The 17,066-nt window shown below is 43.9% G+C and overlaps 1 protein-coding gene across 1 annotated transcript; it reads right to left on the reverse strand.

The window, feature by feature from the left end:
• Positions 1–6,146: 6,146 nt before the first annotated feature.
• mfsd14ba (major facilitator superfamily domain containing 14Ba) lies at positions 6,147–16,719 on the reverse strand (the record flags this gene model as incomplete). The annotated part of the gene is made up of 12 exons (XM_080833868.1): positions 6,147–6,389; positions 6,888–7,042; positions 7,458–7,555; positions 7,806–7,918; positions 8,785–8,856; positions 9,961–10,074; positions 12,068–12,286; positions 12,531–12,645; positions 13,123–13,250; positions 13,799–13,861; positions 14,364–14,462; positions 16,642–16,719. 12 exons carry the CDS (start codon positions 16,717–16,719, stop codon positions 6,147–6,149), a joined length of 1,497 nt encoding a protein of 498 aa, XP_080689994.1.
• Between the last annotated feature and the right edge of the window lie 347 nt (positions 16,720–17,066).

The following is a 17,066-nucleotide window of genomic DNA, read 5'->3' on the forward strand; positions in this document are numbered from 1 at the left end:
CTGGCCTTCTTTGTGTTGGACTAGTCAGTAATAACTTATTAGGTATCTTGCTGTCTTATGTTGAAATTGCTTGATGTATTTCAGCAAAACTAATATTTACCATTCTTTTTTTTGTTATTCCTTGGTTATGTTAGCGTTAATCTCCGATGGCACAATAGATAAAACTATGCAGTCATATTTGTGTAAAATCTTTTGATATTACTCTATCCTGTCCTATCGAGTCTACATGCTTCTTTTGCTTCTGACATTGACTTTTTGGGTTCCATATCCTTCAGCTTGTCAACAAATACACATGGACATTGTCCATTGGGGGTCTCAAAGCGCGATTTGTTTAAACAACACTGGTGTAAACGTCAGCTATACTCCGCAACTTAAGGGGGGAGCTCAGTAGCGAAAAATACCAATTGGTATATATTATCATGAATCAATAATTAGCCACAAAAAGCAATCTTCGGGCTCCAAGTAGTGAAAGATTGAATGATTTTGTTAATGTTTTATCTTATGGATGATTTGAAACTTTTCTCAAGCGGCTTGATTAACAAATGGATTTCTTTCAGAAGGACATTCTCTGTAGCCTATCAGACGTCTTTTACAATTACACATAGGATACATTTGTACATCGTGTGACATTTGTTTGTGAATTTATAAAGAATTCTAACTCCATACTTGGTGCCTGGACTATAAATTGGTCTTAACACCGAATCAGAGAAGACAAATGAGACACCAATCTTTTGCCTGCTAGATAGATAGATAAATAGATAGAATAGATAGATATCCCGAGGGAAATTTAGGTCATCCAGTAGCTTATACACTTATGAGGTAGACTCATGCAGAGAAGTCACCCCCCCCCCCCTTCCCTTCTGCGTGGCGTTTCAAAGGACCTCCTCAGCCTGTCCGATGAGCATGACAGTGACAGGAGTGTGCCACTGAATATGCTCCTCTGTCTGTTGAGAGTTCTGTGTAGTGGGTGGTGGACATTGTCCAAGATAGTCAGCAACCTACTCAAGGTACTTCTCTTCGCCACTTTTGTGAGGCAGTCCAGTTCAGTGCCAGCAACATCTCCCGCCTTCCTCACCAGCCTGTCCAGTCGCCCTGCATCCCTCTTCTTTATGCTGTCTCCCCAGCACACCACAGCATAAAACAGGACGCTGGCAACAACAGACTGGTAAAACATGCGCAGGAGTTTGTTGCAGACATTGAAGGACCTCAACCTCCTCAGGAAGTAGAGCCAGCTCTGACCCTTCTTGTAAATTGCATCTATGTTGGCTGACCAGTCCAGTTTACTGTCCAGATGAACTTCTTAGTATTTGTAGGTGTTGACCACCTCCACACTGACCCCCTCGATGGAGGTAGCACAGGAGGCTGAGACCTCCATAAGTCCACCAGCATCTCCTTGGTCTTAGCGGTGTTCAGCTGCAGGTGGTTATGCCTACACCACTGCAGAGTTAACCACCAAGTTCCTGTACCCTCCTGTCCATCCCTGATACATCCCACAATAGCAGAGTCATCAGAGAACTTGTGTATGTGGCACAACTCCGTGTTGTAAGTGAAGTCCGATGTGTACAGGGTGAACAGGACTGGTGAGAGCACAGTGACAACACAGACTACTTTGCATGGCCAAAGCACTCAGCACACCATTCTATCTCCCAAAGAAGCATGCAGCTGCATACATGTGACATCATCATGTAAACAGTTTTGGGGGAAGTATTTTATGTATTTTTACAGTGTTTACTGTGTTTTTAAAACACTATATATGTTACAAATGAATGTTCAGATAACATAGCCATTTCTATAAGGCCCATCAAACACAAATGACAAAACACTATTTTGTCCTTCAAAATATATGTTATTAACATATCAGAAATCCCTGCTCAGCAGTATGCTATGAATAACAATAAGTCTCTGGATTGAGTGTTCCAATACTGGAACAGGGAATGATTAAGGGTAACATTGCTGTTGTTTCACCATAGCAGTATTGTATACTAAATTAGGTTTTTGATTAGCATTTCTTAAATAACATTATAGCAAGGGGAAAAAATTGTTGATAGTGGGAACTCACTTCACTGCAAAGAGTATACATCACTAACAAAGAGTGGCACGAAGCAAGGACCCAAGCTATTACTCCAATCAAACTAATTAGACCAAACAGGCACCAAAAACTAATTGAGCATACAGAGATTCAGCAGGAGGAAAAAAAATCAATAAAGTAACTGATGTACGCTGCAGCAGTGCCTTTAAAAAAAAAAAATATTTCACAGGTGATTTGATTTGTTGCCCTGGAAAATGCCACAGCTTCGAGACCATTTAGTCCGGGCGTTTAGCTTAGGGGTGAGGAGGAATGAAATCTCTGGGGCTCACTGGTTAGGTTTGCCTGCTCTGCCTCAGTAGACAGGAGTGGTGGTGGCAGCAGCACAGGCAGCATCTGCCTGCAGGGACAGGAAGTCATGCAGTGGACAGTCCCAACACTGCCCCCTAGAGGTGAAGAAGAAGTCTGACAACACAGCCAAATTCAGCCACACACACACAGAAAAAACACAAACATATACAGGGTACATTGAGACAGCTTATAAGTAACAAGATAAACTTAACAAAAGTTCTTGTTCTTGTGAGAATGAGGATTTAAAGTTTAAGGATGAACTATTCATCAGTTGGGTTGTTTGCATACAGGGCTGTAAGATACTCCATTCTTAGAGAAAAACAGACAAACAGTACAGATGTCTGACGCACATTTCCATCACAGACCCTGTGCTGGTAACCACAGTCTATCTGTGTTTGTTGTTTCTCCTCTTTTAAGCACATACTGTCTTGCTTTTTGTTTTGGTCCGGATCCTTTCAGGCTGAGACTTCATACTGCATTAGCCTGGAATAAACAAATTTCCTCTTCAACATCCGTCTGCCATCCAATCATCCAGCGATCACATACACAGATGCACTCAGACGCTCTTTGCTTGTGCAACTATCCATCTGTCTAAAAAGCGTCCTGTTTCTGAAGAAAACGGTTTACAATTCTAGACCCTCTCCATTTCCCCACTTCATTGCATTGCAGTAATTCTCTCTCGTGATTTTCTCTTTACTCATCTCTTTTCCTTCGAATATTGTGTTCTTCACATTTCTAATGCTTCTGCTGCCAGGCTGACAGTGGACACACCTCAGTTAACACTGTAGATCAGGTCCGTCAGCCTCTTCCTGCAGGGATGACATTAACCACCACTTAGTTTGTTTGTTTTTCCTCCTTCCTTGTCAAATGACCTAATAATCTTACTAATGGTTGACGTTTGGACACATGCAGTTGATGTGGCAGTAAGCCCTGAGGGTAAAGCTTACCCATCCATGCCTTCTTTTTGAATACTTCAGTTCACATCTATATTCACTGATGGAGGAAAAAACAGACCCACATCTCCACACAGTGGTCAAACATTGGTACTGCAGAAAGTCAGAAGAAACCAGAAGACAATCGCTCTATTGGCTGTTCTTTTATTAGTAATTTCAGCTCTTTACAAGATTGACAGACAGGACAAGTTTATTATAAATACATTACCCATGTACATATTAAATGCGTTGTCATTGTGGAGCAACCACAGCTGCTCCATGTACCCAGTGTTTTAATTTTTTTTCCCCTCTCTTATTTGGTGACAAAAACGAGGGACAGCCATACTTTAGGCACATCTGTTACTGTTATGTCCTTAAAATGCAAAGTTGCAAAATGAAAAACCACGACTTCAACAGACGCTGAAAACACTGTCAAACACATTTAAAGGTGACAATCACCCGCATTGGCTTCCTCTGTGTGGTCACATTTATGAACATCTGCCTCGCCATTGCAGATGGAAAAAACACTATTTCGACAAAACACACACAGGTGTCATCTCCTCAAAAAATATAGCTGTCAAGAATCACTTCTTTCTCAAGTCATTTGTCATAGACATCTTCAATACAGTACAATCTACTTTAGCCTTGCATTTATTTACACTGGCCTTATAATATATCTTGCCTTTAAGAGTTACAGGCTGTGATGAATATACACACACAGGCTCTCCTTCTCTCCCTGTCGCACACTCTCTCTCATTCACAAACACACACACACACACACACACACAGACAGACATACACACACACACACACACACACACACAAAAACATACAAAACTGCAATCATAAACGGTGGAGAACTGCCTTAGTGGCTCAGAGTATGGAATAGGACAAGGGACTGCAGGTATGGTGATTTCTTATCGCAAGCCACTTGCCCAAAGCCAAACTGGGCACATTTTCAAGTCCTGCCCTGCCCAACTGAGCATATTGTGTGTGTGTGTGCGTGGTGTGTGCGTGTGTGTGCGAGTAGTGTTTGTTTGTTTGTTTGTTTGTTTGTGTGTTTGTGTGTGTGTGTGTGTGTGTGTGTGTGTGTGTGTGTGTGTGTGTGTGTGTGTATAAAAAGTGTGAACGTTTAGATAAAACATTCATGAATAGCAAGGTGAGCATAATATCCCACTAAAACTCAGACAGACAGACAGACAGACAGACAGACAGACAGACAGGCAGGCACACACGCACGCACTCTTATTCACAGATCCGTACCCAGCCATGAAACACTTCATACAGGAGCAACCAGAGAATTTTGAAATTTCTGAGACACACAACACTGAAGGGGAATGCTTCCTTACCCTAATCGGTAGGCGCAAATATACTGCATTAACTACATACTATAAACATCTGGCAAATTTCTGCTCGACCAGTCAAAATAAATGATATCCTCTATATGTACAATGTGAATCTGTCTGATCAAGCTCTTTTCAGTTAGTGATCCCTTTTCTTGTCTGATACCAGAGAGAGAGGGAGATGGACCATGGCAATGCAAGCACATCGCAGTCGCACTCAGATAACACCCTCCAAACCTGAGGTAGCTGGTGAAGCATTCTCTCACATTGACTTAAGATGTGAAGATGCTTTTTGGTTAAAAGACCCCTACTTTTGCAGTAAGTACCAGAAACCCCAAAAAATACTTTCAATAAAAGTATATAAAACAAGTCCTTTTTACTCCAAAGGAGACAACAAAAAAAAAAAAAGAGTAAAAATATTAATAGAATCATCAATAAAACAGAAAGTGAAAGGTCAGAACGCTACTATTGTCAAGAACATAATACCAACTTACGTTACATGCGGGCGGTATATAAATATTATGTACAGCAACATATAGTTCCGAAAAATTAACAAAGTTCTATAGAAAGTAACATCACAATAAACAGTACTGCATAGAACTTAAACATGTAAACGTACTGTACATGTCTAAATCACCAGCCCCTGTGCTCACGTCTGTGTGGCCACAGGTAACCTCTTCTCTCTTAAATTGTCCTCTTCTGCTAGAGGATCACATAGTCAGTTTCCAACTACCATATAAATGGTATTAGATATTTTTCCTGAATCTCCCCACGGTCAAGTTAAGCATCTATGTCTCCACTAAGATTTGAACCTACAGCTTAGACATTAAACACAGATGCATACATTAGCGGCACCATCAAGGTCCAACTCATCTCACCACACTTGTGCAAAACGCCTACTTTGACTGACTTTTGACATCGAAAAAACACATAACATTTTGGACACCTTATTAGATATGTAACAGAACCTCAAGATGTGTTCATTCATATGCGGTTAAATTCTACGAAGCCCCGGGGAACACCAGCACATTCCAATCCACAGACCCTTCTCCTGTAATGGCTACTTAAAAAAACACACAGTCCCACAGTAATATATGCAAAACAGCAGGATAGCTGTCTGTCTGGAATTCAGCTGCATTTGGAAACCAGCCCTCAAGCCAACTTTCTGGATGTCTTAAGAGTCTAAACTCTTGGAACAACAAAGAGGAAGGAAAATCCTTGACCATCATGCTCTCACAACATCCTTTCTAACGTCAACAAAACAGAAGTAACAACACGTCAAAACCACACAGAGAATAACCTCTCTGTGTGTGTATATGTATGTGTGCGAGGGGATGTTGTGACTGATGACTACTGGTACTTCAAGAGTGTGGCAAAATTGGTCCTGTCCCCTCTTCCTTTCATTAAGAGGAGGAAAGAGTCCCACAACAAAAAAAGGCATGGCCCTCCTCACACAACCTGTTTGGATCATAAGGTCACGGGGGAGGGGGGGCATCACACCGTGCTGTCTCGCAGGAGGGGCTCGAAGTCGAGGTCATCCTCGCTGCCTGGCAGCGGCGTGTTGATGTGGGCATCGGGCAGCTCGGCGCTGCCACAGGAGCTGGAGCTGGGCTTGCGCGTGTGGCACATGGCCACCTCGGCCTCGACACTGCGCTCAGGGATGAAGAGGGCCACCAGGAAGGCCACCACCACCGTGCACGCGCCCAGCAGGAAGGGCGGCCCGGGGATTATGCTCCTCTGCGGGGGTGAGGAACACCAGACACACACGTGAGTACAGACAGTGGACAGTGAAGCAGGGGCTATTAATTAAAGATTAAAGCACTTAAAAAGGTCCTATTCAATCATATCAATATCTGACTCGCCAGTTATCTGAAATATGTGTTCATTAGTAAACTACACCAGTACAGTTTTGGTGTTTCAAGCTTATGCTGTTAGTTGCATGAACCAGAGAGTCAATTTAAAAATAAATACGGCCTCTTAACGAAGTAACTACATCGCAAAAAATGCAGCACTGTACCATACCAGCTCCACCACTGTAACACCAAAGTCACAGGCTCAATACCTCCAGAGCAAAAAGCCTTGCTAATTGATAACCTTTCATTGTCTTTCACAATGCTGCCGAATACTAGCATCTGCTAGATGGCTGGATCAGAATCTCAATGAAGCTGATCAAACCTCTTCTTCAAAAAGTAGTTACAAATGTGTTTTAAGCTCTCAGCAGCTGCGGACCCCTACCTCAGGGGGGGTGATCGGGGCGATGGGGTAGTCCTGCTCGATGGGCGCCATCCCATTCAGCTCCACGTTAAACATGAAGAAGATGAGGCCGTAGAGAGCGGGACCCAGGCCGTTACACAGCCCTCTGATGCCAGTGATCATGCCCTGTGCCAGGCCTGAGGGGCAGAGGGGAGATGGAGAGAGAGAGAGAGAGAGAGAGAAGTTAATAAAGGGAATAGGTGAGTAAAAGACAGGAGAGAGACAAGAAAGAGATAGAATGGAGATAGAAAGAGAGAAAGAAGTGAGGGGCAGGGTGGAGATGGAGAGAGAGAAGTTAAGGAAGGGAATAGGTGAATAAAAGACAGGAGAGAGAAAAGAGAGATAGAAAGGAGATAGAAAGAGAGAAAGAAGTGAGGGGCAGAGGGGAGATGGAGAGAGAGAAAGAGAGAGAGAAGTTAAGGAAGGGAATAGGTGAAAAAGACAGGAGAGAGAAAAGAGAGAGATAGAAAGGAGATAGAAAGAGAGAAAGAAGTGAGGGACAGGGGGGCGGGTGGAGGAGAGAGCACACAGAGGGCAAGGGCGGTGGCTCACCTTGCTTGTCAGGGTCGGCACTGCGGGACAGCAGAGCACTCACTGCGGGGAAGGTGATGCTGGACATGGCTGCGACAGCCCCCGCTGCCCATATCATCCTACCCAGCACAAGGGGAGAGAGGTTACACACACACACACACGCAATGCCTCACAGCATAGATGTACACATTTAAAAAAAGGAATACTCAAACACACACACACACACACACACCCTGTCTTACAGTTAACAGACAGATAGGCAGACACACATCTCTCTTTCTATCTCACACACACACACACACACACACAAACACACACACACACACACACACGAGACCCACTGAAATTGAAAGAAACACACACACTCACCAGGGATCAGAGCCAAAACCGTACCAGGCCAGCTGTAGAGTCTGGAAGCCGAGGCCTAGCAGCACCGTGTTCTTATTCCCAATGGTTCTCATCAGCAGCGTCAGCACCAGAGTCTACCAGAGGCCCAAATCACCACGTATCACAAACACATACACGCTCAGTGCCTTTACTGCAAGTCACCACGCATCACAACCACATACTGTACACGCTCAGTGCCACTACTGCAAATCACCACGTATCACAACCACATACACGCTCAGTGCCATTACTGCAAATCACCACGTATCACAACCACATACACGCTTAGTGTCTTTACTGCAAGTCACCACGCATCACAACCACATACACGCTCAGTGCCTTTACTGCAAGTCACCACGCATCACAACCACATACTGTACACGCTCAGTGCCATTACTGCAAATCACCACGTATCACAACCACATACACGCTCAGTGCCATTACTGCAAATCACCACGTATCACAACCACATACACGCTCAGTGCCATTACTGCAAATCACCACGTATCACAACCACATACATACTCAATGCTATTACTGCTACTGGACGACGACGACTACTACTACCACCACTATTTCTTTCATCACCATTACTGGCATGGTTAGTATCTTAGTAAAGATATATGTAGTATTTACTTGATAAACAATTTACTATATGAATGATTCATAATAGCACTGTCTTTGCGTTGTGCATATTAATAAACACTTGTAGTGGTCTGGGTCAGCCTGTGGGTATATATAAATCTTCTAATATCAATAATTTAGTATAAAACGAGAATATTTGTCACTGTTCCTAACTAAAGCCCAATTTACAGAAAATAATGATAACAATAACAAAGGTGTGAAACTTAGGTATACTTCTCAGGAGCATATTTCAGGTAGTTTTGTCATTTGCTTGGAATAACAAATTTAAAGTGTGGGGCATGTAGTGAAAGAGGGGGGAGTTCTCCATTATAAATACCTGCGCCACAATAGATAGGATGCCCACCACTCCGATGAACACAGCTATCGTCGTGGGGGTGAAGTTTATGACCTGCAGAGGAAAGGTAGGGAAAGAGAAGAGTGATGATGTGAGTGGGACAGAGACAGAAACACTGCATTACCCTCTCCCTGCCCCATCAAACCCCAAATCACCGCCGCAGTGAAATAAGAGACTGGAGTGAATATCATCAGGCTCAGTCAAGTGAGAGAGAGAGAGGGGGGGGGGGGGGCATAGCGGGTGAAAGGGAGGGAGAGAAAGAGAGACAGAAGGCAGGAGGGAGAGGGAAAAAGTGTAAGGTAGAACGAGAGAGAGTGAGTGAGGGAGAGATGGAGTGGGACTGAGGGAAAGAGATAGTGGGGGGGGGAAGCGCAGCAGGAGACAACAAGAAAAAGCAAAAAAAACAGCACTCTTACAGCAGAACAAAAATATATCCTCCACACAGACACAAACCATGAAATATTCAGCCCTTTTCCACAGCATAAGATGACATCATCTCACTGAATAATTTCCCCCCGGCATCATGTGAGATTAACTCACCTGAGGGACATTCAAACACACACCACCCCCCACACACTCTCCACTTATATCTCTCTCTTCCCCCCCCCCCCCCCCCCCCCCCCCCCCCTCTCTACTGCCCCTGGGTGTGTCTGAGCAGACAACCGCCCTGCAGCAAACTCATCTGTCTAAAGGCTGGATGGCATTCAGGGCTGCCGTCTAAACCACCGCCAGTAAACTTTAAAGCAGCCGCCACAGCCCTCGTAACGCACCGACTGTCCTGGCTTAACTTCATGCCTCATTATTTATCACTGAGGATGACAAACTTACTGTGTTATCTTTTTTGGTCATTTTGTGTTTGAAAACACGGTATGACTTCTTGTATTAGGTTTTCCGCCTATACATGTGAAATGTATAGATCAGTCAAAACAAATATCTACAAATACAAGACAGCTATCCCAGCCTTATGAGCTGCCACCACAGACAACAGAGATCAGATGTATTATCTTTTAGAATCTCAGTTTGAAAGAGGTCTAACCAGTACAATTTTGATTTATAAATCTTTTAAACCCCACATCAACATGCACGCACACGCCCACACACCCACACACACACACACACACAAACAATTCATATTCTGCCCAGCAAAGCAAAGCTGACCTGTTTCAGGTAGAGGAAGAAGCTGGAGTACTGCCCCGCCTCTGGCAGGTAGGACAGGAACACAGTGATGCAGATCAGGAGAACAGTGGTGTCCTTGCCCACCTTCCTCAAAGACTGCAGAGTCAACAAAACATAGACAAGCTTATTACGAAGAAACAGCTCTAAGGACACTAAATCACTAAGGGCCTGCTAATGACTGCCGTGGTTCTCCTTAAGGTTCCTTCCTGATTTACAGGGAGTTTTTCCTTGCCCCTGTGGCCATTGTGCTTGCTGTAAGGCTGTCCAGGCTGTGGGCTCTGTAAAACACCTTGGGCCCTATCTTGCCGATCAGAAACGCAAGTAGGACGGCGCCAAGCGCAAGTAGCTGTGTGGGCGGCTCTATGGCGCAGTTGCTATTTTAACGGCGGAAAAAACACACTTGCGTCCAGCGCAAGTGTCAAAAGGGTTGGTCCAAAGGAGGTTACTCAGCCATAGGTGTGGTTTGGGCGTAATATGCAATAAACCAATCGGAGCGTCATTTCACATTCCCTTTAAGAGCGAGAAGCGCATAGTCCATAGCGGCTTGTTATTTTGATGGCGGAATTACCTGGTGGAAGACCGGAGAAGTTCACAGCCGAGGAGACCGACGTGAGATTTACACCAATTTTTTGGCAAGCCATATATAATTACAAGGAAAATAAAGTATTTACCACTTGAGGAAATCATTGTGAAATCCATATCCAAGATATTTTAAAAAATAAGCATACATGTAGCCTACACATTGACCCAAATGATTCAGGTTAATTGAAGCTGCGTGACATTTGATTTATTGTATGGCTTTGTAGAAAGCCGGGAGATAGATATATATGGGGATGCGAGAAACCCTCCAAAAGTAAGCAAAGTCAAGCAAGCATGTCAAGATATTGCCGTGATTGTTTCTGCAACGGGGCACCCGAAAACGTTGCCGAAAACGCTATAATGACGTCCGGAGACGTGGGACATCCAAGCTGGAAGGTAACACACGTTCTCGTGCCTTCACGGGAGGTGGATCTGCCTCGACCCAGGATCTGACGGCAGCAGAGGACATCGCCACGTCTACCCTCACGCCTGAGAGCGTGCAGGGATTTGGGGGCATGGAAATCGGCACCCAAGCCAGTGCACCAGCTGACCAAACCCAAGGTACATAAATAAAGTCCACATACACAGAGATGAGTTTACAAGATTTATAATAATACTGGCATTAAATAAATGCAACAAAGCCATACAATAAATCAAATGTCACGCAGCTTCAATTAACCTGAATCATTTGGGTCAATTGTGTACGCTAGATGTATGCCTAGTTTTTAAATGTCTTGGATACGGATATCACAATGATTTCCTCATGTGGTAAATACTTTATTTTCCTTGTAATTATATATGGCTTGCCAAACAATTGGTGTAAATCTCTCGTGAAGACGACAGAAGTAAAGTGTAGCCTACAGGTCCTATACTGTGCGGGCAAGCACATGCGCCCTTAAAATAGCGTTCTGAATACGCGTTACAGACTTTAGACATTGCGCCTCACATTAGACCAGCTTTTTTTTGGTCAATGGCGCACGGCGCACGGCGTTGTTTTGAAAACTGCAAAATACCACTTGCGCCAGAGAAACGCCTTCTCTGTTCCGCCCCCGCCCATGTCGACGCAAGTTCATTTCGAAGCGGACCTCTGGAGGGAAAATCGCGCTGTGCGCCGGGTGCAAGATAGGAATGATACTTGCGTCGGTGACAATGTCACTTGCGCTGGGTGCAAGATAGGGCCCCTTAAGACAATTGTATTGTTCTGGCATTATAAAAATAAAATTGAACTGAATTGATAACTATCCTTCTATTTATCATACTTTATTGTACAATAGGGCATTGAGATATGCATATCTGTATTTACGTATACATGACAACACTAAGCTATGTCCTTGCACCTCCTAAATGGACGCAGCAACGTTTCAAAAAGGTGTTCTTAAGGTTATTCCTTTACCCTGGTTTGCTATAGCATGAACTTGTGATGAGTGAGTTTCAGGTGGGACAGCCTTGCCACAGACAGCCATGTTAAACTAAACTGCGTTAGAGAGACCAGCGACAGCGAGTAACGTACAGCAAAAGGGTCAGCCTGCTCCCAGGAGATGGGCGCTCCCCAGGTGTTGAGGCGCATCTTCTCAGGGAGCGACTCGGGCACGGCCAGCATGATGAAGCAGATATCCGCCAGGGCGACGAGCGTGGCCACCAGCACCACCAGGTTGTCACCGTACCGTGCTGACAGATATGCGCCAATTGCCGGGCTGGTCACCAAACTGGCAGCAAACGTGGCCGAAACCTGATGAGCAGTACCAACAGCGTTTTAGGACTTTATGATGATACTAACCACTATATCTATGATGATATGATGATACTAATACTAATCATTTGTGTACAACTAACAAACTTCACTGTCAAAAAATGTACATTATACAATGTTAAAATGTACGTTATAAATGCATAGATTAGGTAAATAAATTGATTATAGCTATATAGCCATAAATGTTAGCAAACTGTTTTAGCTCCGTTAATAAACTCCTTACCAGTCCATAGGCTGTACTTCTCTCCCGCTCTTCTGTAACATCAGCCACGTACGCAAAGATGACTGAGAAGGTGACAGCGAAAGCCCCCGACACAGAGATCATGGCAAAGTACCACCTGGATAGGTAAGTCAAACACAGCCACATCAAATCAAGCACTGTACCTATGCATCAAACCAAGGCTAACAGCACACATTGAGCTTTAAATCAGTCTGGAGGACAGCTTTCATGGTTAAAGTACAGACTTTAAGAAATAACCCACATCTCTATAGGCCATTTGTTCTTGAGAAACTAAACTTATGACCTTGCAATTGGTTGACCAGGTGAGCTACAGAAGCGACAAACAAAATGTTCCTAAAGCTCAACTGCTAGCGCATCAAGGTCATAGGTTTTAAGCACCAAGGTCATGGGTTCCTTTGCCCCAGGGAGCACACACTCATAACATAACAAAACATACTCATTACTGAAGGTTACATTAGGTGAAGGTGTTATGTAAACAAGGTTGCTTCCCCGGTATGCATACTCATGGTTGAGTGAGTGACCCACAACAACAAAGACAGAGCTGGCTGCTGACAGAGAGGCGGGTAAGGCTTACCACGGACTGAGCCTCATGAGAGGGATAGGCGCGCAGGTGAAAAACACCGTCAGAAGCAGGAAGGACTTCCGCCCCCACACGTCTGACAGAGCGCCTATCAGAGGCGCACACATGAAGGACAGAAGACCCTGTGCCGAGGCAAGAGGAGAGGGGTTCAACTCAAGGGATTAATGACAAAGAGACAAGTCAAGACTAGCGTCATGGAAATACAGATCTCAAAAAGCAGTGCATCACTGCAGAACTGATGAGGGACCACACACACACACACACACACACACACACACACACACACACACACACACACACACACACACACACACACACACACACACACACACACACACACACACACACACACACACACACACACACACACACACACACACACACACACACACACACACACACACACACACACACACACACACAAATCCAGCAATCATTTGCAATTAGAGAGGAGAAAGTAACTACCGCAAGAGCTCAGAGTGCTTAGAATACTACAGATGTAGCAAGGCATCATTCAGACACAGATACTGAGATGAATTGGGGCATTTACACAACGCTGGAGTCGAGTAGGAATCCATTTCCTCACAGCCCAGGGAGCTGTGAGTCACTCAGACAAGGAGTCAAATGTCAGACAAACCGGGATGAACGTCAGTCAAACCCCCAATCTCACCTTTACTCCCTGAATGAGACCATTCATCAGAAAGGTGTGCTGCGGAAATGTCTCCCGCAAAACCTGCAACACAAAATATGACACAGATTCACAGCTGCAGACCTTTGAAAAAACACATGCATTTAGAACTCTGTATTTGAGTGAAAGAAGTCTCAGTAAAACACAGCATTAGTTTTGGCGGGCTCGACACAGGAACTGTCAACATATGAATCAAAAATAACTGTATCTCAAACACAATTCAGTGTTCATGGGATCAGAACAACTCAGAGGCAAAATAAAACCTATTTGTACTTTTTTCCCCCCTTTCAGCGATACAAGACATACTTACAACAGGCATTTGTACAATTAGTTCTTTAGTGCATGAATCATTCAATCTATTTCCATGTGCAAAATAACATTCACATATCTACTGTACAGTATTGCAGAAAAAAATCTTTTCTGCCCTGTAAATGATCTGAAAAACAAATGCCAATCAAAAGCCAATCAAAGCATGGTCTCGACATTAATGGATTACAAACCTTTGGATGTAAATTACACAGAGATGGAAGGCCGACGCTGGACTTACCGTCAGCATGGGGACAGTGAGCAGTCCCCAGGCGAAGAACTCCAGGAAGATGACCACCACAGCGTGGGCAACACTGGCTTTCCCAAAGCCTGCTTGTGCCTAGCATGAAGACACCACAAGGTCAACCAACTGATTTTTTTAAAGGGACACAACTTCATTACAGATGTTCTACAGATTAATTTCTTCATGTTAGGGGTATATGCACACAAATGCCTCACACCAACTCAAGAAACCCCATAGCACTAGGTGTTGTTTTGTTTTGAGCCACTGTGGTTTATAAGACCACTATTTATGTAGCGCAGTGAGGAACCTTTCTGGTAAGCAAACAACCCCAACTGGATTATATGGGAACCATAAACAAGGAACCATAAAACAATACACAAACACTATACCTCGCTCCACTTCTGTCTCTGTGAATCAGTGAGTATAAATTAGCAATATTTGTTTCAGAAAATACTTGTACCGTGTACAATGCTTAGTCTTCAAAACTGTACACAGAAGGCTTAATAAATCAAACTGAGCGGAATGGGGTTGTAATGATCTAATACATTAAATACCAAAGCCTTGGTGGCATATTTCGAGGGCGGAACATATACCACATAGGCGGAGCCACGGGTGTTCCAAAGGGTTCCGGGAACACCCAGTTTCATAGCTGGAACACCCAAAAAAAAAATTGCCGTCACCTGGCAACCGATTGAAAACGCAAGCTTCGCGAGTGCGACATAGTGTGCTTAAAAATATGCCACGATGAAACAGAGTATGATAATTGACAGACAGCAGACGGAACTGAACAACCGTTTCCAACGAGACTCCTACGGAATAATGAAGGCCGCTGCTTCCCTCATGCCTGCACCAGACGCACGTTACCAGCTCGACTCATTGCGCGAGGCAAGCGGGCATTATGGCATTGAGTTGGACACATCCGAGCTGAATGTGTTTGAGCAATTGCTCAAAAGGAAAATGGACGGAGGACTGCAATTCTCGTCCATTATGGAAGTGTTAGATTCCTGTAATAAAAATTGTTTTCCGAGAATTAACAGCTTAATCCGTGTATTGGCAACACTTCCAGTCACAAGTTGCTCTGTTGAACGTCTGTTCTCGGTTGTAAACAGAGTAATTCGAAGATCAGAACCACAATGCCACAGAAAGACTGAATAGCATCTCACTGCTCATGTTTGAAAAGGAGTTAGCCGAGGAATTGGACTCTGATGAGATAATTAATGCATTCAAAGCCGAGCCACGCCGCCTTGCCCTGTGAATTCAGTTGCAGCGCAAATATAGAAGCAAATACGTTACATTCTTAACCCAGCAGCGGTGTTGTTCAGATACTGATTAAATGGGTTTGTTAACCATGCGTAATAGTATGCGTAATAGTATGGCTCCATGAGTATGCGCACACGTTCTATGTGTTCTTCATCTCTGGGCACTGCGTCCCTTTATGTTTTGCAGCGGTTGCATTTGTTCTCTGTTAAAATACATGGTTTTTGAAAAAAAAAAAACAGGAACACCAGTATTTTCTTGGGAACACCTAGTATTTTTTTTCTGGCTACGCCACTGATATACCATCACTGTTAGCTTCTTTGATTTGGTTTATTTTATTTCAAACGTTACCACCTTCTTTACAGTAAATAATTTCAGCGTAGGATGTCCACAAGGAAACACTATTAAAAGTTTATAATATAACGTTAGCGACTGTGCTACATGAATAAGTAATGCTGATGGAGTCTCCATGCGAACAGATTGTGCTCAACGGCCTGGAAGCCTGTTTGCCTTACTCAGTTATGTAATAACCTAGCCACTGAGAGTGTAGCAGGCTCATTACTATGCACTAGCGATGAGCTCATCAAAATGTTTCGAAGTTAACGTTAGTCAATAATCTAAAGCCCTTGATAAACCTTGAACGAAAGCGTTAGTCCGCCGACAATCAGTAGCTCATCGCAGTTCACCTGTCAGGCCTTTCGATAGATGCGGGCCAAGGCTGCTTTCAGTCAAAATAAATACCGGTATGCAGTTTAGCTAACGAGCGACACCACGACATTTAGGTCGACATTCCTCATACAATACTCGACATCTGTCAAATTGTAGGCCTTATGTTATCATTAATGTTACTAATGTACCGTCTGAATCAGATAACGACGAGGCCATTAGCTAACGTAATCAAGGGAGAGCCATAAGATTATAGAAGTCACTAGCGATAACACCAACGACGCAAACAGCCAGTATACATTATTATAAATTAGCCATATTATAAATTGATCGAATTGTCAGTGATGCTTACCACTTTCCCATCCCGCATTATTATTTTCTTGACCAATATAACACGACTGGTCCCTTTCTGTTCTTTCTCTACAGCCATCTCTTCATATCCTGTTGGAATTACATAAAATCCATGCTGAGTGCATATCTTCGGAACTCCCGCTTCCTCCAGGTTGCCTTCGGATTTAGCCCAGTTGGCTAATATTATTGAAAATGTTTGTAAAGCCAACAATACAGTTTGTAGCTATACAGACCAGGGGAAATAAAATCCGTCTACGTCTACACTAGCCTTGGATGCTTTCGCAGCTCACTCCGGTCGAAATACAGGCATTGGCTGATCCTAAATCAGTTCAGCGTCATTTGGTGAGGTAAAATGCGTCGAAGTGAAATTATTGGACTGATCTTGAATCAGTATCCACAGATCTTCCTACTGGCGACCGGAAATCA

This window comes from Sprattus sprattus (genome assembly GCF_963457725.1).
Source record: "Sprattus sprattus genome assembly, chromosome: 3".
Classification (NCBI taxonomy): domain Eukaryota; kingdom Metazoa; phylum Chordata; class Actinopteri; order Clupeiformes; family Clupeidae; genus Sprattus; species Sprattus sprattus.